At 38.0% G+C, this 22059-nt stretch overlaps 1 protein-coding gene across 1 annotated transcript in view; it reads right to left on the bottom strand.

Moving 5' to 3' along the window:
• Positions 1-18103, bottom strand: part of LOC149214133 (uncharacterized) — a 52187-nt gene extending 34084 nt beyond the window's left edge. Inside the window, exons 1-2 of the mRNA XM_089392201.1 lie at positions 15141-18103; positions 14789-14931 (exon numbers count right to left, since the gene is read on the bottom strand). Of these exons, the coding sequence (XP_089248327.1) occupies positions 14789-14931; positions 15141-18101 (3104 nt within the window). The 5' untranslated portion in view covers positions 18102-18103. The remainder of the gene's footprint in view (positions 1-14788; positions 14932-15140) is intronic.
• Positions 18104-22059: the final 3956 nt, after the last annotated feature.

Here is a 22059-nt window from a genome sequence, read left to right as displayed (position 1 = left end):
TCTTTCCAGAGTTTTCCATCCTCTGAATCCACTGCTTCCTTCACAGTTCTGGGATCATTATCAGTAACAGACAAAGCAAAATTTGAACTGAAAGCAGATGGAATATACCTTTCTGGCTGCCTTCTTTCTCGAATTGATCTTCTCACAGCCGAAGTTTGTGGCTCTTCATCTTATGGTTCCTCCTCTGCTGCAGGGTCTGATTCTTCCTCCTTTGGCTCAAACTCTATCTTCTCAGGTTCCTTTGGTTGGACTTCATGTTGAATAACATCTTTTACCTCTCTGAACAACACATCTCGGCTGTACACAACCTTCCGTGTGACTGGGTTCCAAAGCTTATAACCCTTTAAACCATCCTTATACCCAATAAAGATGCACTTTTCAGATTTACTATCCAACTTGGTTCGTTTCTCCTTTGGAACATGTACATATGCATCACATCCAAATACCCTTAGATGTGAAAGAGAGGGTTTCTTACCAGTCCATACTTCTTGTGGAGTCTTATCCTCCAACGCTGATGAAGGTGATCTGTTGATAAGGTAACATGTAGTATCCACCGCCTCTGCCCAAAATTCCTGTCCTAACCCGGCACCACTGAGCATGCTTCTTGCCCTTTCATCAACGTCTTGTTCATTCTTTCTGTGACTCCATTTTGCTGAGGTGTATATGGAGTAGTCTTCTGCCGTGCTATACCACACTTCTTACAAAATTCTTCAAATTCCTTGCTGCAAAATTCTCCACCATTATCTGTCCTCAACACCTTTATCTTCTTCTCTCTCTGATTTTCCACCAAAGCCTTAAATTCTTTAAACCTGTCAAAGACTTCAGATTTCTTCTTAAGAAAATATATCCATGTATTCCTTGAGAAGTCATCTATGAATGATACATAGTACACAGACTTACCCAGTGATGGAACCTTCACAGGTCCAAACACATCACTGTGCACAAGCTCTAATATCTGTTTCGTCCTCTTACCACCAGAGGGGAAACTCACCCGATTTTGCTTCCCATATACCAATTTTCAGAGAAATCAAAATCCAGAGAGCTATTATTCATACCTTCTACCATACCTTTACCATGAAGTATTCGAAGGCCCTTCTCTCCAATATGTCCAAGCCTTTGATGCCACAACATGTCTTCTCTCCAGAGACCACTAGATTCTCTACTCCATTTTCAGGAACCATAGAACTATTGCACCCATCAACAACAGTGCTACCTTGCAGCTTGTACAGAGTTCCAATCCGAACTCCCCGCATTAATATCAGTGCTCCTCGAACCATCTTGCAGGTATCTTTCTCGAACACCGTCTTTACACCTGCATCATCCAACTTGCTTACAGAAATCAGATTTCTGGCCAATGCAGGAATATGTAGAACACCCAGAAGTGTTCTAACCCTTCCACCTTGCAACTTCAACTTTACTTTTCCCCGACCAATGATTCTAGCCTTCCTATCATCTCCTAAGAAGACATCACCACCATCGTATTTCTCATACTCGCAGAACCACTCTCTATGGGGAGTGAAGTGAAAGGATGCACCTGAGTCAATCAACCATGCCTCATGATCTACATGTGTGCTTGAAGAAGCCAAGTACACATCCCCACCTTCATCTGAGGTGGTTTTCGCCTCTGCAGAAGGAGCATCATCAGATCCCTTTCCTTTATCAGGAGCTTTAGATTTACAATCCCTTCTGAAGTGCCCTTCCTTTCCGCATTTCCAGCACACCACCTTTGTAGGTTTTCCTGGAGATTTAGATCTCCCTCTAGATTTAGATCTCCCACTCGATGACTTATTTTTGTTTCTGTTCTTGGACCGTCCTCGTACAGACAAGGCATCACCATTCTGGTTGTCCGTATTTTTCCGTCTCATCTCCTCCGTCAGCAAGGCTAAGACTATTTCATCAAACTGCAAAGCAGTTGCATTGCTACCTATTGCAATAACTAGACTGTCCCACGAATCTGGTAGAGAACACAACAGATTGATGCACTTATCTTCATCTGAAATTTTAATATCAACAGATAATAACTGACTTACCACAGTATTAAACGCATTCAGATGCTCTGTCACCGAGTCTCCATCTTTCATTCTCAGGTTATACAGCTTTTTCCGCAAGAACAGTTTATTCACCAGAGACTTAGATTGGTACAAAGTCCCTAACTTGACCCACAAAGCCTTTGCCGTAGCTTCCCCTGATACATTCAGCAACACTGAATCCGAGACACACAATCGTATTGTGCTCTTTGCCTTCCGATCCAACTTCTTCCATTCTTCATCGGTCACTCCCGATGGTTTAGTACCCAGATCTACCGCGATCCACTGATCTTTATCCACCAACAGATCCTCCATCTTGAGTTTCCACAACTCAAAATTCTGACCATTGAACTTCTCAATCTCTATCTTTCCACTGCTCGCCATCTTCTTTCACTACCAGAATCGATCTCGCAGATCTTCCACTGAACAGGGTCTACCACAGGCCCGAGCGAAACCCCTCAGCAACAAAGGCGTCCCCTTGAAGCCAAAACAGCTCTGATACCAAATGTAGGTTTTAACCCTGTATAGAAATTACCTGCATACGAATTCTTAAAGAAAGAAAATAAACAATGCGAGAGTATAACCCATAAAACACATATGCACAGAGATTTTTCCCTGGATCCCAAAACCGGGACTACCAGCTTGATTTTTCATTATGTTCCTTTCAATGTTACAATACATATTTATACATGCCGAAGCATCCAATGCCATGGACCGAAAACCATCGCGTCCAATACCATGGACCGAAAACCATCGCGTCCAAAAACATGTGCGAAAATCATGCACAAAACCATAGGTGGGTCTGCCCAACCTAACATATGGTCCAAAACCAAAATTTTCCCGGGCACTGCCCCGGACCCCATAAAGTGGGGTTACGGGTGCCCTTCAAACCCCCTATTAACTACGTGGAAAGAATATAACACAACCCAACAACTTGGTCTTAAATTATAATAAGCAAGAATTTTGACTCCACAAGGCACTGGTCTCATATCTAAATCTAATATAATCTTTGAGACTTGCTAAAATTAACCAAGTAGCTATGCCACTCAACTATGTCTCTTGGACTTGTTGGTTACCAACTTGTCTTTCACCTTCACATCTCCATAGGGACTACTCCCCATAGCCTGTTGTTGGGAGATGACTAGAACGGAGTGGGCAGCGATCAGAGTGAGTCGTTGTTGCAGCGCCTATACAATTTGAGTGACAACAGTTAGCATGGAAGCATGATGTGACCCAATGGTTTGTATGGGATCTCGGTATCAGTGTACAAATGAATCTACAATGGACATATGTGGATTACTCAAGGGAAAGCGATCTTGGGGTGAGATGATTCATAATGTCCCCATTTTCAGTTTCCCTTATGATACAGTGAAGATGGACTTCCAGGGTTGGTAGCAACCAGTTTATAGGAGCAAGATTACATCATCAGAGGACCTTGAGCGTTGTGGAGGAGTTTTAAGGGGTGTGATGGATTTCACTTACTATATTTCACCATCAGGAACAGTTCTGCACAATTTGTTCTTGGTTCTGTCGCATTCTGATGACTCCCATAAAACCGAGTTATTTTCAGTCATTTTAGTTGTATACACTAAAGGTGTTATTGGGAGCAGGTTATTTGGAGAAACACCTTAGTGTCATAGCTTGTTGGAACCGAAATGAGAAGATCTATAGGATGGGATGGTGGAAAGTGATCTTCGGTTGCTAGAGAAATTATGAAGGTAAATTTACCATTTTCTTAGATTAAAAGTGACTTTAATTAGTCACTTAATTAAATAAAAGGGGAAATTCTCAAGTGAAGAAAAGGCTAAAAGTGGAAAAATGACTCAGAGAAAATGAAATAAGTCACTAAAATAAAGTAAAAAGGGGAGGCTTCTAGAGAAAGAATAAAATAAAATGCTTCTAGAAGGCTGAAGATAGTTCCATCCAATATTTAAAAAGCGGGTGAGCTTTCTTGGATTTGTGTATTTGTCTTTGATGAGATTTTGGGAACCTAATTCTCAACTTCAGTAGCCTTTGGACATATATCCTTGGGTAATTTGGTGAGAGTGGACAAAAACTCATCTATTCCCTTGGTGAATTCATCCAAAATTCACAAGAGCGCTTATTGGTTGTAGTACAATTTTGGGAGGCTACATCTAGTGTTGAAACAGATATATCCCAAAGCTAGATTCAGTTTGGAGGATCCCATCTCAGCTATCCTCCAGTTATCTGTAGAAAAATAGTAATAAAAAAAATTAATACAAATAAAGTTGAGATTTCCTGCACGCATTCTTGTCTATTTTGAGCTGTAGTGTTTTATAGGTTTATTATGTTGTAAAATTTCTTTAATTTTGTAGCATAAATTCTGCACATTGAATGGTTTCCAATTAAAGAAATTTACGACATAATTTTTGAAGGATTTTTCCCGACATTTAAGTCAAAATTATTTATCGGATATTAGAGTTCACCTCACAGAATGTGTTGAGAACTTCTAGTCTGAGTGGTTCAACCTCTTTGGGAAGGTACTCCAACTCTTTAAATCAAAGAGAAAACACAAAATGGTTGGTTCATAACAAAAGAGAAAATTTGAGAGAAGCTCAATAATGGATGATCCATTGGAAAAGGAAAAATAGGAGAATATCAACATCCACTAAAAAACCCATCATTCTCAACAGATATGGGCGTTGACATTGCTTGTGGAAATTCATCACCAATAGTAGATTCACTAGTATTGTCAGCAGATAAACTATTGTTGTTCGAAAACACACCATAGACATTGTTGGAGGAAGTACCTACCATCACTTGAAGTTGTCCCTTACAAAATTTTCAAAGGGAGGTCAAACAACCACTTGGGAATACCCTAGTCACTAGTACTACTCTAACTTCAACACTAGTGCAAGCTAGTTTCAAAGATCTTTATAAGATCTTTCACCATTTTAGGACAAAAAATATGCAATTTCATTAAAACAACAAACTGAAGCATAAGTTTGCAATTAAAGATTAAAGATCACTAGACAAAAGATGTTCAAAATCATGTAAGTGAAAGGTTCCAAGTCCAATGGCCATTGAGATAAGAGAGAAGAGAGAAGAAGAAAATCAGGGAGGTAATCATGGATTGAGTCTTGTTAAACAAAAGTCAAATTAATTTTTTTAATAGAATCATAGTTGATACATTGGGCAATTCTGGCTTGGCCAACAAAGTACAAATAGTTGTCTGAGTTTTATTTAATGGTTAACAGAGGTTTATCAATAAAAGGGATAGGATGGATGATAAGGGCATACATAGTGGAATCGCATGTAAGTTTGAGCAATGGCTAAAACAATTGTCAATAGATGAACAACAAAACCTTATTAAGGCCATGAAGAACTAAAATTAGCTATGTTGCACGGGTTCATGACCCTGGGGGGTGGGGTTCTCAAACCCGTCCCGGGTTCTCGTCCCCAAGTACTGGATTCAGATACGGGTTCTTCTGAGAAGAACCCATAAGAACCGGGTTCTCCATTAAAAAAATTTGGGTTCTTTTGTCTTGACCGATACAAAACCCTAATGATGGGTACTTGGAACCCCAAAATCGAGTTCTTTGGGGTTCCTTTTGGTTTTTTATTTTAAATTTTTTAATTAATTTAATGGGCTTCCCCTAATATTCAAGGTAGTTGGTTCTTCATCTTGCGAGAGGAATTGGAATACTTATGCCTTTATCCATTCAGTAAAGAGAAATAGATTGGACTTAAAGAAGGCAGAGAACTTAGTGTACATTCATAGCACACTACGTCTCATATCTCGAAAAGACCCTGGGTACAAGAAGGGTCCTTTCAAGATATGGGACCAATACGTAGACGATGTTATGTGTGTGACGAAGAGATACAACCAGATGGCCTTATTGAGCTACCTCCAGTTGCTATCAATAAGCAGGAGCCTCAAGATGAGAGTGATTCCTATCTGGAGAGCATGCTAACTGGAGATCTAAGTGATGCCGATGACATGGATGTTGATGAAGCCATTTTTCACTATTAGCTATTTTTATTTTAGTATTATAAATTTCCTAGAGATGCCTCAAGGCAAATTTTCAATGTAGTATGACAATGGACATATATCATGATTCTTATTAATATGTAAACTCCAATTTGCACTTTGATATCAAATTAGAAATTTTGAAATTTCATTATGAACGTTGAATGCTCAATGATGTGCATGTTTAAATATTTAAAGTTTAAATCATAAATATTTTAGTTTTCTTGTTTAAAGTTGAAAAATATACAAATTCACATATATTATAATTGATAAAATATAATATTTATATATTATATATATAAATTATAATATACCTCGACAAACTCACGCACTCTATTTCAAAAACTGATGCACCCGTCCCCGTCCCCAAACCCACGTTTCCTGGCAAAATAGAAAATTAGAATTCAATGATTTTGTTCACTACAAGTCAGCATACAACCTTTACCTTGTACCAATATGCCATAACACACTGTCGGCCACACTTTGTCAACAGTCCAAGAAACAGAGCACAAAGCAGCGAATCAATTTTTTTTCAAATCAATGTCATCATTCAACTTCCAGTTATATGATTGTAAACCGAATTTCTACAAATTTTATTGTAAATGATGCTAGTATGACCTCAAAGTCATGTAATTACACCTAGGTAAGCCTATGATTTTTGTCAAAGGATTTCATCATAGGATGTTTTTTAATCTCCCTGAATTATGTGTGTTTTTAAACATGGATAATCGCCAAAGTTTTTCTTTCAGTAGTAACTTGAAAACTAGGGTGGAATTCATTGGCAATATCTTAGGTGAGTCCCAGTGTTTAGCGAATCTATGTCAAAGTGTGTTTAAGAATAATTCTAGTGCATGGTTCCTCTTAATTAGACACCATGGCTAAATTATTTAATTATAAGCACACTTGGTTTCATACTAGATCATATTGTGTCACATAATTGGGTAATGTCTTGAGGGTCTATGTTTAAAGGTGTTTTCCCCTTCCAAGAGTTGAAATTGTATCTTGATGTAAAAAATATTTTAGTGCATGGTTACTCATAGTTAGACACCATGGCTAAAATATTTGAGGCTAAAAAAATAATTAATCCTCTCTAGAGTCAATTAATTATTTTTTCTGGGAAAATTAAATAAAAATCCTAAGCCAAAAAATTAATTAATTTTTGAGCGAAAAAATAATTAGAGAAGAATTAAATTCTCTCCAAGAGGAAAATAATCAAAAGCACTGTGGGCTAGAAGGAAATTATTGTTTGGAAGTCTTCCATTAAAGAAAAAATGGATATTTTAAAAAAATTTGACCCCTTGGACCTTGGTGGTTAAGTCAAATTCAAATGTTTGAGGAAATTAGTCCAAAATATTAATTTTTGGATTAATAAAAAATCGTTTTGAAGGGAAATTCGAATTTTTCCTCAAAAATAAGAAATCAATGATGGAGATTAAAAGATTATCAAGTTATTTTCGACGGACAATATTATTTTGACAAAGATCAAGCCAAAAAGCCATTTCCACTTGGAGGGGTTTATTTCTCCCACATTCTTTGTATAAGGAAGCTATGGAGCTCCTATGAGGTACTTTTGGATAATCTCTAGATGATGTAATTTTGTAATGTTGGTGTTGGGCCTTTCTCTGTTGGAATTATTTTTGTCATAATAAAAAGACTTTGGCGTTTCAATTCATGGTATTATTCTATTTTCTTATTTGTGGTATGTGCTAGTATTTTATTTGTTCATGCTCTATATTGTGCTAAAATTTCATGATTATTATTTCAGTTGTCGGTGATAAGAACATTCTATTGGTACATTTAACTTTACCTTAGGTGATCTGATTCACCTCATGATCTAACAATTATTCTTCAAGATTAAATAGAGATCTACATGTACACTATCCCTTGGACTCCAAGTTCAAGGACTGTGAGGAAGCACTAACCTTGTTTGAGCTCTGGGCTTTCATTCTGACTAATTAATTTGCAAGAGGGTTTTGGCCAGTAATTTTTTTCAAAATTATTCATCCACATTATCTACTCAAAATCTCAATTTTGTTATTCAATTTATTGCTCTTATGCTATAAAAAAGTTTACATGGTAATGAGGGAAAATTTTATTTTATAAATATTGTCAATAATTTTTCTAATGGTTGTATTTAACTTTAAACTTTGTATAGTACTTAGGGTTTTGAGATTTTTTTTAATTTTGTATATATTGGAGTTTTGGGAATTTTTATCTTCATTTGGACAAGAAATTTTCTCAAGGGCTCAAAGGAGATCGAAAATTTTTGTGGAGGAATTAGCCTAATGCTAAGGTTTCAAGGGTTTTTCTCCTCCAAGGCAAGACGTCTAGCCTATTTGTCAATTTTTTTCACAAAGGAAGGGTTGATCCAAGCCCTAGAGGCCTATATCTAGACTCATAAGGCCCTTGAAGCTCAACGTGCAGCCAAGAAGGAGGGCGACAGGCCTGAAGTGGTAAAGTTTTGAGGTTTCAAGATCAATTTTGGTATTTTCCTAACATTTTTTGTGTTTTTGCAGTGGTCCGATTTTTTTTTAGGCCTCTAAGGCCTAGCCTAGCCCTCACTAACCCTTTCTGCAACCTCTTTCCTCTCTTTGGGAGAGCCGCAGGCCCTCAAGGCCTCATTCCCTTGAGTCTTGGCCCTTCTCTTCCCTACCGCAGGCCTTTAAGGCCCTCTCCCTCTCATTTGTGGCCTCATTTTCCTTAGGCCGAGGAATTTCCTTAGCCTTCTAGCCTCATCGCTGCCCTTCTTAGCCTTCCTCTAGCCCTCATTCAGTCATAGTGTTGCCATCACTCGGTTTGCATTAGTATTTACAATTTTGCACTAACATTTTGTTTTGTAGTGATTTTTTTGGAGCTAACATTGTGGTTGCAGGTAGATAGACTCTTTGGAGGATCTCTAGCAATCAAACTAGTCACCAAAAAGGGCCATAAGGCCTAGAGATTTGCCTCCTTACCCTCTCTTCTCATCACTGTTTCATTTGCAGCCTCGTGATACACTGTTTGCAGTAGCATTAAACTCATAACAATGGCATAAAGGGTAATCAATAATCATCTCATCTCGTTAGAAAATCATTTGCATTGTTGGGCTTATTCATTGCTTGATATCTCACTAATTTTTTGAGGACAGCTACACTAACTAGAGGTCTGATATAAGCACTATAAGGTCTGATCATAAACATAACAGTGGTATAAAAGGGCAATTTGCAATCATCTTATCTCATTGGGCATTTACTGTTTGCATCCCTTGCATCTTTAGCAATTATCTTGTTCTTGATTCGATTGTTTCTCTTACTGTTGTGAGCATTGTTTTCGGGCATTCACTGTTTGCATCCCTTGCATCTTTGGCAATTGTCTTGTTGTTGATTTGGTTGTTTCTCTTACTGTTGTGATCATTGGCTTCTAGACTTCCTTGCTACCTCGTACTAGCTCTTTCATTCATCAAATGCACTCTTGCATACATAAGCATCTCACTGTTAGTAATCTCATCTAATTGGTAAGATATATGTGCTCTCATTAAATCAATACTGTCAACAAGAAGATAAATGTTCTAAAAGATAATCACTTGGATTGAATTGGCATTCTTAACATAAGATAAGCTTGCTGCACTCATAAGTTTGTTCTTGCTCTTTTAATATCATAAGCATCAAGTAAAGAATAATATCATTGAGTATAAGTTGCCAAGTGTTTCTATTTGCAAGCATCCTTACATCTCATTGGTTATCAAGTTAGTTTTGTTTCATTGACATTGAAATACACTAGTATTTTGTTAGATTTCTTGTAACATTGGTTTCAAAAGGAGTACTAATATTATTGCTGGTCATTGCTATCATTAACTATTGGTTAAATGGTTACATTGCTATTGTCACAATTTGCATTTCTTGTGTTAGTTTTAAGTATGTTCTATGCTAGAGCAATTTATTTAAATTTTCACAGTTAGCAATCACATTAGCATTAAGATAAACTGCAGATAGAACATAAATATAAATCGCAGAAGACATGCCAATACAAGAGGACACAATGTGGCACTAGCCAGGGACAAACCCCACAATGTGTGAGGAAACCCTTGATCAATTCTTCTTTTATGTTCTTCAAAGTTCAACAGAGAAAGAGAGAGAGAGATAGTACATTTACAACAGAGGTCAACACTTTGACTTATCTAGATTTGAGCACAGATCATCTCCTATAACAATGAGATCAGTTGAAGACATTCTACTTCAATTGATTCTCCAAGGTGACTCCTTCACCGATCATCGTGTTGCATCTGGTCCTCTAGCTACACTACTGCATACTGCACCATGCTACACTAATCATGATTATCATCATGCTGCCCATGTTCATGATCTTATCCATCATTATGCTGCTCAAACTAATGTGCATCATCATCATGCTGCTGCCTCTGCTCCATGTATCATTGTGCTGCCCATGCACATGATCTCACAGTGTTGCCCATCATGTTGTTGCCTCTGCCTTCTCATTGCTTCATCATGCTGCAGCAATTTGCTTATGTTAATATAGGCCTTAGCTGCTTGCTATGGCTTGCAGCGTAGCAAAGCAGCTAGGCTATAGATCCTATTCGGCAGACTTCTTAAACTATCCTTCTTTCTGCGTTAACAGGTCTCCATGTGTTAACAGTTTTCCATTACAGCGTTTACAGGTCTCTATTACAGTGTATAGGGTTTCTCCATGAACCAGTGTATCATGTAGTTACCATGACAGCGTATGAACAGCGTGTGTGATTCTTCAAGGTGCGTATAGACCCTTTATCATGAAGTTGTTGCGTATGATTCCTCCTGCGTGTATATATATCCATGAATCCTGTGCGTTTATATATTCATGAATTTTGCTGCGTATGATTCCACCTGCGTGACTGTATATCCAGAATCCACCTGCGTGACTGTATCATGAAGTGCGTATATACTTCCTGTGTGACTGTGGCATCCTAGACCAGTGTATAGGGTTTCATCATATTGCTGCGGCTACCCCTCATAGTATTGCGGCTACTCAACTCAAGGCGAATACCCGAGTTATGCTTCATGTGAACATGTATATATATAACATTGGGCAGCGTATATGCTCCATAATGAACAGCGTATATGCCCAGCGTGTATATAACCTTCACTGCCCAGTGTGTATTCATTGCCATGACTGTCCAGCGTGTATTCATTACCATAGCTGCGTTTATTCAACAGCGTATATATGCATGGCTATTCATAGTAGCATGACTGCATTATACTAATGTCTGCATTCACCATAATGCCATGTCTGCATTATTCATAACAGCATGTATGCCCATAGTATAATCATTCATGAAGTTGCTGCGTGTCCACCTGCGTGTTTTACTGTGCGTGTATATTTCATTGAGTTGTTGCGTATCCACCTGCGTTGTGCATATATGTATTCATGAAGTTGCTGTGTATATAACCATGTGACTGCGTTCCATTTATATGTGACTGCGTTCCACTGCTGACGTTTATCCCTTGACTGCGTGTGGAGCTTTAGCGTATGAGTGCTCTCCATGTGTTATATGACCAGCGCATAACCTCCTCAAAGAATAGCGTATCACGTGGCTTAATTAGGGCATCCTCTTTTGGATCTTTTCTCCATCAAACCCAAAACAAGATGAAGAGAGATCACAAGAGAGTAAGTGTGAAGAATGACTTAAAGTCTCCTTCTATTTATACCAATGAAACAGGAATCGCCGATTCCGGCGATTAATCGCGAGTGCAAGTCTGATCAGTGGCAAAAAGTTCCGTTTCGAATCTGGGCGAGTCAACTCGCGTTGACCGAGTTTAACTCGTGGTCAACGCGAGTTTGACTCGCGATTTTTGCGATTTTTGCCGTTTTTAACGAGTCCCGCCAAATTCAATAGGGTTTTCGCCGTTCGACGTCGGTTCCGGTTTGCCGCGTTTGCGTTTATAACATTCCCGCATCGGTGAATTGTTTAACTGTTTAACGGTGATGAATTGTTTATAACATTCCCGCATTCGAACGACGAAGCCGCATTCGAACGACGAAGCAGTGAGCACAGTCCCTGTCGATTTTATTTAATGAATTTCCCGATGACGCGAAGGACAATTCAAGATTCAGGGGATTATCTGAATGGAGGTTTGTGGGAGTGGAATTATTTAGATATCCGTCTTTCTGATCCATCATATTACGCAATTAATCGACCAGACTAACAAATGAAACTCGAAAACTTGTTGCCATTATCAGTCCCGGAGGGCACTGCACAAGAAGAAATAACGGAGAAATTCTGAAGAATCAATAAAGCCGGCATTCAGGATAAATAGTTGAGCATAGTTATCGCTGGGCTGAACTAATTTTCGCAGTCCGAGCCATTATGATGAATCCCGAGGCTATGAAATAATTCAATGGAAGATATCTGAAAAGGGAAAAAAAACCTATGGCCGCCCATAGCAGCGGAAAATACTGCAAGCCATGAAATCGAAAGGCGGGGAAGCGAGGGATAAAAATAATGTAGATTCTGTGTGCTCCGGTCTGTTTCTTTGCTTGTATTGGAGTTAAAAATACCGCGGCATTTTCCCTTTTTACTTTGCGTTCCTGTGTGCTCTTTACCCACTCTACAGTGGGCAGGTGTTGTTCCTTGGAACGTTCAACGAACTAAATTCCACGTGCTCGCCTCACTATAGGATTCATTAATGTATCGCGTTGTTTACTGGTTGTGTTAGCTATTCATTAATGTATCTCGTTGTTTATTGATGCAATAAATTAAATTAATTTGGTTTAGAACGTGGATTCGGGGTGGCATTTGGTTAAAGGAAATTTAAAAAATCAAAATGTTGGAGTGTTTGAATTATTTTTATTTAATGAATTTCCCGATTTTTTCCCGATCCGATTAAAACTCTTCGCTCTTTTGCCTCGCCGATTTATTGCCGATTCCGTGTCTGGTAACATTGATTTATACTAAAAACATGGATGATGAATGGACATGACTATTGGGCTTCCGAGCCTACATAAGATGCAGGTCGACTTGACAATTAGTCTTATAATACAAATAAATTCATAACTCCATAAATACTTATTGGAATCAGATGATCTTTCGATCAATCCTACACCTCTCGACGAGAGGGATCCAATAAAAATATCAGCTGCCATAAATAAGTTGACCCACATGGAGTTTGGCCCTAGTTTCCAATTTAACATCTTGTGAGTTTACCTTTTGTAAAAAGTACTATAACATATTGTTTTGCAAGTGAGCTTCACATCTAAGATTCATAATCTTGCAATATCATAACTCTTGAAAAACTTAAGTGATCCTATATTGTGATAATTATTCTTGAAGTCATCTAAGCGATCTTAAGAATTGCTAATTGTTGGTATCTTGTTAAGAGATTGGCATTTATCTAATTGGCACATCAACATTGTTAAGAAAGACATTGGACTTGGTGCTTATTGTTATTTTTATGAGGAGTAACTGTCCATCGTGAGGTTTCTAACCTTGAAATTGTCTTATACAACATTTTATGGCACCATCTAATTGGTTCATTGAGCAATACTTTTGGTGAAGATTGTCCTTGTAATTGTTAAGTACCTTTCCTTTCATTGCTCTAAATCAAATATTTTTGGGATAATTTGTCTTAAAGTACTTAAAGTATTCAACGATCTCACCTAAAGCTAATCACTCATTTCACACTTGCATTCTAGGAGTAGTAGTGCATTAATTAATTTACCTCCAAGCATAAGCTTGGTTGAAAGATGATAGGACCCACTTTTCTCATCTAACTTGTCAAAACTAAACCTTCACTTGTGGTTAACACGGTGACCTTGCAATGATCAGAGCCATGATCTCTGCAGCATCGGAGGCATTCAGGGGGTTAGAAATCCAGGGGAGGTATCGTTAATATGGTCTTTGCTATACTCTCCTGGGTTTCTCTCCACAACTTACACTTGATACTAACTTCAAAACAACTGAGAGAAGGGATTCACTTAGATAGGCATCTAATCTAAAATTGACCAAGAGTTTACAATTCACTTAGTTTACGTGTCACATGGCATATAGGATAGTGTGCATTCTAAGCAACCACTGTTCATCTGGTAACTTGGTAGTTAATTTACATTTCGCAAGTGATTTGACTCCATAAGGCACTGGTCTCTCAATAATCGAATTAAATTAAATCGTGCTAATAATTAAACTTGCTAATAATCATTAACCAAGTTTCTAGGCCATTCAGTTGTGTCTCCCGAGCTTTTTGGTTCCTCATAACCCTTTCATCCTCACACTTCATAGGAACTAACCCCCATATCCTGTTGTAGGGGGACAGCTAGAATGGAGAGGGCAGAGATCAGAGTGATAGCCCCTACCCTGAGTCGTTGTCGCATTCACCTGTACAATTTGGGTGACAACACACACCACTAAAATGAACTGAGAAACAAAGACAATATTGATCCACAAAACAGTTACCATGTTCAGAGGCCAACACTATCTCAGTGTCAACTAGGGAGCTGATGGTTGTAGTATACACGGATCTTGCTATCCTGCTAGAATAGCAATTTATTGACACTCCACAGATAGAGAAAGTCATTTCTGACTGGAAAGCTCAGTCAATCTTGCTTGCAAATAGGGGATAGAAAAAGGATAACATATCTAAAGTATTCTAGACCATAGACCTGTAAATTAAAAATTCAAATCATCTAAAATAAGAGACTTTGCTATTAATCACGTGGTTTCTGTCTCCCATGTTTATTATTGCATTTAAAGCAAATTACAGTCTGATAGAACTTATGCATATAAACAGTATTATTAACTGACCTTGGGTCAAGAAGTTCAGATAATTTTTGTAATTCCTCATGTGTATCATGCAAGATATCAATGTCCAGACTGACGCGAATATGTTCCTGCTGAACCTTTGGCAATGTGGTGATTATTAGGTCCATGTGTTCATCAACTTCTGCCTGCAGCAGACAAAAGCTTTAATATACCTAAAATAGTTATATCGTGTTTGTTCCATTCGCGATTTTAATGGATTAAAAGAAATTATCAACTATTGTGAAATTGTAGTATCAAATGTCATGCTGAATCATGTCTAAAACATCGATAATGTCCAGAGTTTAGTCAAAGAAAAGATTCAAACTCACAATACAATGCCATGTGCTTTCCATACCTTCAATGGGCAAGCTTTTGAAATAAAATTCTCCATGTAAGACTGACTTTCCTTTCCTTTGAAAACTTTTAGAGCTTCCTCACTGTATTTATCCTTTAGAGGTATTTGCTCTTCAAGTTTTTCCCGAGCAAAATACAGCCACCTTTTCATCCTTCTTACAACAAACCATGGTACATGATGCCCATTTACTTTCAATTTACGAGTTGGTTCATCATCTTCAAACAAAGGAACCAAGATATTGTCACTTGTAGAATTCATCTCTGTTCTGACATAATCAACCATTTCTCGTTCCTTAGCCTCCCCAGTTTTTGACGAGGCTGCAAGAGAAACACCCTCCTTTCCTTTATTTTGTATGGGGAGCTCAGTATTATCTGTTATATAATCATGTGCTTCTTTGGCTGCAACAGATTCATGAACATGCCCCATATTACCTATGGGAATTTTAATAGTTGATGAGGATGAGTCCTTTTCAATATGTTTGAAAAGATCACTGTTCTTAGTATCCTCATTTCTTTCATTCCCAACATACACATCTTTTTCCTGAAGGACAGCTCGCAGGACAGATTCCTTACATACAAGGCTATCCTCTGTCAGAATTATTATATCTCCATTATTATCAACATACTCATGAGATTTGTCCAAATTAATCATCACCAAAGGGTTGTCAATACCTCTCATTGTTTTAGAAAGGTTAATTAAGAATGCTTTTCTGCTGGAAGAGCACTTTCCCAAAAGTTGCAACAGCTCTTTTCTGAATTTGGGTGGCAAATTCTTTGTAATCTGACTATCTTGGAAGGTTTGGAAAAGTAATTGGATATAATATTGTTGATTCCCTGCAGAGTTGATGCATATCAAGCAAAGCATAATGATCAAATGCAATATAAGCTCAGGAAGATACTCTCCGCTGTCAATATTTGCAGCTTTAATCCATTCAACTGTTCCATCTTTATGAAATAACAGGTGATGAATTATATGACACAACAGACCATAAATTTTTTCACAACTTCCTTTACATCTCAACTGCTTTTGTGATTGAAGCAACCACGTGCAGGAGAATTCCCCCTGTCTGCCAGTCATGAATTCAATAAAGAAAGACCTTGGCAGAAACAGGCCTGTGAAGAGCTGTTCACGTGAGGATGCAAGGAAGAAGAGCTTGTCAAGAAGAACGAGGAAAAGATGTGGAGAAATATAATCAATCTTCTCCCAGTTGCCAAATGTAGAAGATAATGCTTCTGCAAAGCTTTCTACCAGATGCATTCTTTTATCCTGCAAACTGATTTCTGGAAATGTGTCCATGTCTAGCCAGAGTAGTTGATCACTCCAATACTTTTTGTAGGTGAGGCATTGGTAGATAATTTTCTTTCCATACTCCGTACCCAAATCCTTAGGTAAAAAAGGAAGTAGTACTTGCAATCTTCCAATCTGGCCAAGAGTTATGGACCCTTTCATATTGCACACAATGTCACTTGTGATGTCTTGAAGAATCAAAATACTTGCTGCATCTTCACGCAGACTGACAAATTCTTTCATGTTTTGATCTTGATGTTTTGGTGGGAAAAACACATCAAAAAAATGTTCTTTACAGATTGTCACCACTCCAAACTTTGCAACCTGCTGTAACCCAGACTGTCCAGTCAAGTGCTCCATATTTTTCAGGGATTCTGAAACCATATACATCTGAACTAACAGAGCTCCTTGTATAGGAAGAATACAGTTTTGTTGCACGCATAAAGAATAGAGATTTTCCAGTTTTTCAATAACATATTTTCCTACAGAATGGAGGTCCATTGTCAAGAACCGCTTTGCAAACATAAAAAAATTTTGAATGCTGATTTGCGTGGTATTTCCTCGTCTTTGCAGAAATTCAACATTAATACCCTTGAGCCAGAAAGCTTTACTATTAAATGCATTACAAAATCGATCATTTTTATCCTTTCTGACACCAAAGAATTCAAGAGCATACTCGAAGTAGCAAATATCTTGCTCTGTTTCCCGTCGTTTTTCATATCTTGAAAGAGCATTAACTGAGGATAACAATTTATCCTTCCATTCATCCCAAAGAAAGAACAGTGTTGTGGGAGAAATTTTATTCTCCAGCAGCATTCTGTAATAATCATCCAGCCTGACTAAACTCATTTCTTGGCCAAGCTGAAATAATTTCAAATCTGAGTTAAGGTGTGCATCCAGAACTTTACGGAGAGAGAAAATCTCAAGCCTGGTATTTCCTATTTTCTTTGCGTGAAGCATATGTTCTGTTAAATCAGGAAGGCTGTATAACTCATTTGAAAGTATTGACGCCTCACACTGAAGGGATTCATATGCATAGGTTTGATCTTTTTTTGCTATGTCATTTATTTTCTTTAATAGTTGATTCTTTTCAGGGAACTCCTTTAGTGGCCACCCTTTATTTCCTGTTCCCCAGAAGGAATTCAATTGCACGTGAAATAAAATAGATTTGATGGCTAGCACATATTGTCCCGCTTTTTCACGCATGTCTGCCTCAAGTAACAAATCACCTTTCAATTCTGCAATGTCCGCAGCTTTTTCAAAGTTCCCAGCTGCCTCTTCAACCCCCAGAAGTTCCTCAAAGTAATCTCTCCTGAAGAGAAAGGATCTAATTATATCAAGTGATGGAAGAGCATTCACAAATTTCATCATAGACTTGGTGTCTTTTTTCTGATGATAATATGTTGCACATTTCTTAAGATAGTCAGTTTCAATTTCTACCGTTTCACACCCATGACATCTTTCGCAGTTAGTACTACAGCTGTGTTTCTTCCATACTTCAATAAATTCCAATCCTATCACAAATAATTTCCCCTTTAAACATGCGTCTAGGCATTTGGACACGCAATTAGCTCTGGCATATGCACCAGCAGCACTATGCCAGCATTTTGCTTCTGCAAAGCAATCTCCGGCAGTTTCAAGTCTTGTGTCACTGCATTTCTCTTCATATATCATACCTGTTTGTGCAAAGAAGATGCAACAAAGACAATCAGTGCATGAAATGAGAGTATGAGCATGTCAAATCAGTTGGTATGTCAAAAGATAGATCTGTAAAAAATGTATAATGGATGATGGCAGAATGAATCTGCCATATACATGTTAGCTTTTGTTATGTTCCTGCTCACATGCATATATAAACTTTAAATTCATTTGTTTACAAAGGGGTTACCTAAATGGGACGGGAGACAGTAAAAGATTTGCTGAGCTCAAAAAGAAAAAGTTAAGGACAAGATTTTTTCACCATTTGATACTTTCTGTTATACTATGAATCCAGATATTGACATTTTTTCAGGCATATCTTCATCGAAGCTCAGTTAAGTAGTTTCAGATTGAAGATGATACAAACAACTGGTACACTTATTCAGACTTTGTGATTGAGGGGCGGGGCGGTTTGTGTTATACTGTAAGTCCCTGTACAATCACAAAGTCCATGACCACATTGATATGACTTGTTAATACTGTAGGTGGAAGTCTCTCCTTGCTCAAATCTTCTTGTCATGAAGAATAGGAATGTTCAAACATGGCAGCTATTCACTTCCACATATTGGCATCTTTTCAAGCATATCTTCATCAAATCTCAGTTCAATGGTTTAAAATTGAAGATGATACAAGCTATTTGTACACTTATTCAGACTTCTGATTGTGGAGGGGAATGTTATACTGTGAGTCCCTAGAATATCACAATGCCTATGAGCACATTGATACAAATTGTTAATCCTTATCTTTGATGAAGTGTTGTCACAATCCATTGATGGATTGTCAGTGAGATCCAGATCTAGAATTGTTAAATTCATGTACTATAAATTCATATCTTGAGATCAATACAATGTGTTGAAGATGACTTAATCTTTTTTTCTCCATATTTTGTCTTGTTTATGCTCGTGCTCAACTCTTAACATTTCCAACATCCAGGAATGAATGCCATGTTTGCATGAGGGATTACTTAAACTTTTGCTAAGCCCATCCAAGGTTAGTCCTTTAAGTCATCTTAGTGTATTAAGATTGATTGAGAACATTACACACTAGATATGGAGCATCACCAACCACAACCGAACCTAGGAAATCAAACAACGAACTGCATAGTTTCATTTTCATGGGCTAAACTTGCTATCCCCTTGTCATGTCTAAAAGCCACAGTTAGAATCAATGTTTCAAACATTGAGATCAGGAAAACATTGGCAAGGGTCCTATTACCCAGCAAAAGTGGGTGACCCCATAGCAGGATTTTTCTCATAGATTTGTCTTGAGCCGGCAGCAATCGGCCCCTGACAACCACCAGTGTAGCCATTGAATTGTGTCATTTGATCTCCGCTCCCTGAGCCAATCATATGTCGCCTCTCCCATTTGTCGAGAGCATATGTTTGAAGGTGGGAAATCCAATCCTAAAGGTATGTTTTTCATTGTGCAATCGGGTGCTTATGCTTGTTTTTCCTTGGGAACTTTGGGCATGGATTATTAGGTGACTTGTAAGAAGGAAGGGTTTTGACTGTAGCTTTGTTCTCTCACCTTAAATGGGGGGGGTTAATTCTCGATCCTAGTTTCGTGGGATCTTTCCTATTGGCTTATAGCTTCAGGAATAGCACTACTTGGGAAACCTAGATTTTGGTATGTGAAAATTTGCTTCAGTAATTGATTTATTTCTCCTACTTATTTACAATAAGTTATTCACCAATGCTTTAGTAAATATCAAAATAAATTCAGCCGTGGACTTCACAAATTAAGAACTGAAAATTAAAAAGCAAGAGAAACATCAACATATGAACAATCACATTGACACACTTGTTTTTGGACAATCATCCCCGGAAAAACCCAATGTGGGAAAACTGGTGCAGCAGATCTGAGGGTTTCTATTATTGGCAGTAAATATCTGAATACAATCTGGATGCCCCAGAGAAAATGGAAATCCACTCAAAGAAGATAACTGAGAATTTTCTCACACTGATTCTAGAGATTTTATCCTGTCCCCAGCTCCTGGATGACCCACTGCGCAGTCTTTGCGTGAGCCTACGCAGCCTCTGTGTGACTTCTGCGTGGAGACTCCCTCTGACTACGTCAACCTAGGTTGTTGCTACTTTTGTTGCTTTGAAATCGAGATTTCTCCTGCCAATCACCCATAGTAATTACTGGCACTGATCTTTGCTTATCCCCCAACACTTTTGCATCAACCTTTTCCAGTTTTTGCGTTGTCCCTCTGTGTCAATCTCCTCCAGCTACTGCACTGTCCCTCATTGTCTCAGCTCTGGCTCTATTCCTCTTCATTGTCCTCTCTACCGTATATTCATTAGAACTGGAAATCACTTCCTTTCAGTACTGCCTCTGATCCTCACTGCTTGATCATTGGTTCAAATTCCTTACCAAACCCTGCCCTAGGTAAAGCAAATTGAGTGATCAACTCTCTATGTGTCTCTAACTGAACCCCAAGCCTCCTCCTTATACTTTTTTCGTTGAGACTTCAACAACCGAGATTAAGTATCTAATCAATGGCTAAAGATTAAAATTTGACTTGATCCGCCTTCTAGATCATTCTTAACCATATTTTGATTAAAAACCATTAATACTTTAATTTTCCTAAGTTCAGACTTAGGAACCCCATTAAAAATATTAATTGTTTTAATAAAATAGAATCTGGGTGGAATTTCACCAAACAGTTTCTGGGTTCTTTAAAACTCATGTGCCTTAGCCTCTCCACCAAATTTCAAGACTAGATCACTTCCGATGCTACCAAAACTAACATAGTAGTGTAGTCTCAATTTCCCATTTCACATTTTGCACTCCCCCCCACATATTCAAGCCCTATTTCATCATCTTCCCTCTATGGATCCACAAGGCACTGATATTCCTTTCCCCTTGTCCACCTGTTTGGGGGAGATGTTGCCTAGGAGGTTGATGCAGCTAAAAGAATGTGTGATGCAAGAGCATCTCCTATTTTGTACTTATTTATTTAATTTGGAGAATCTTAGATAAATTCTAGATTTAATGAAGATTTCTAGAATTTGCTAGAGATTAAGTAGTTAGGATAAATTCCTATTAGTTGAGAGGATTTCTCTCAACTTCCTCCAAATATCTAGTAAGGAGTTATCTCTTTGAGGAATTTGAGTGTTTCCCCCATCAGAATAAATAGCCATGTAATTCATTTGCAAACCCAAGTTTTGAGAGAAATTAATTCAATGAATTTTTTGTTTGTTAATTTATTCCTCTTACTCGGTGTCATATTTTGGTATCAAAGTCATAGAACTATGTGTTGAGTGAATAATTATTAATGCCCAAGCTGTATGGATGCGTCGAGTTATCTGTGAAGCATAAGAATGGTATTGAAACATGTACAAATGGAGAAGCCATTGTGATGGAGTCGAATTGAAAGAGTGTGGAGACTGCGTGATCAAGAGATCATCATCAAGGCCATGTTGCAGAGATTAGTGTGAAACCGTGTAAACATGAAACTGTAGCATGTGCAGCATATGTCAAGGAGTGTAACCCATGAAGAGACATCGTGGAGCTAACCCTTGACGGATTATCTGCATTAAAGCGAAGTTGAGTGGCGAACCTGAAGTAAAGCCAAATTGGGTGGAGTTTTGAATTGTTGTTCCGAGAAATCAAATTGCTAGATTGCGCAAGGAATGTTGAACCAGGAGTGTTAAAGGTGAGCGAGGTTGTGAAGTAGTAAGAGTAGTTACCTGCGTTGTGATTGGCGGAAGACAACGTTGAAGCTCGTATGATAAAACAAATACAATAATAATTAAGTTCGGTGTCTATTGGAAAGTAATTGTGCACATTGATTGAAAATTCGATGAGACCAAGTGTGTAGTGAATACCATCAAGCGTGTAACTTATATTGAAGAATGGTGGCTAAAGTCTCAGAATTTATGTGAATGCACTTTAATGAAGTCATACACTTCATATGAATATATATGAG

This window comes from Pinus tabuliformis, chromosome 1_1 (assembly GCF_031772625.1).
Source record: "Pinus tabuliformis cultivar Carrire ecotype Pingquan chromosome 1_1, CPIR1, whole genome shotgun sequence".
Classification (NCBI taxonomy): Eukaryota; Viridiplantae; Streptophyta; class Pinopsida; order Pinales; family Pinaceae; genus Pinus; species Pinus tabuliformis.
Note: the sequence above shows the minus strand (reverse complement) of the source record. Positions and strands in the feature narration are given on the sequence as shown.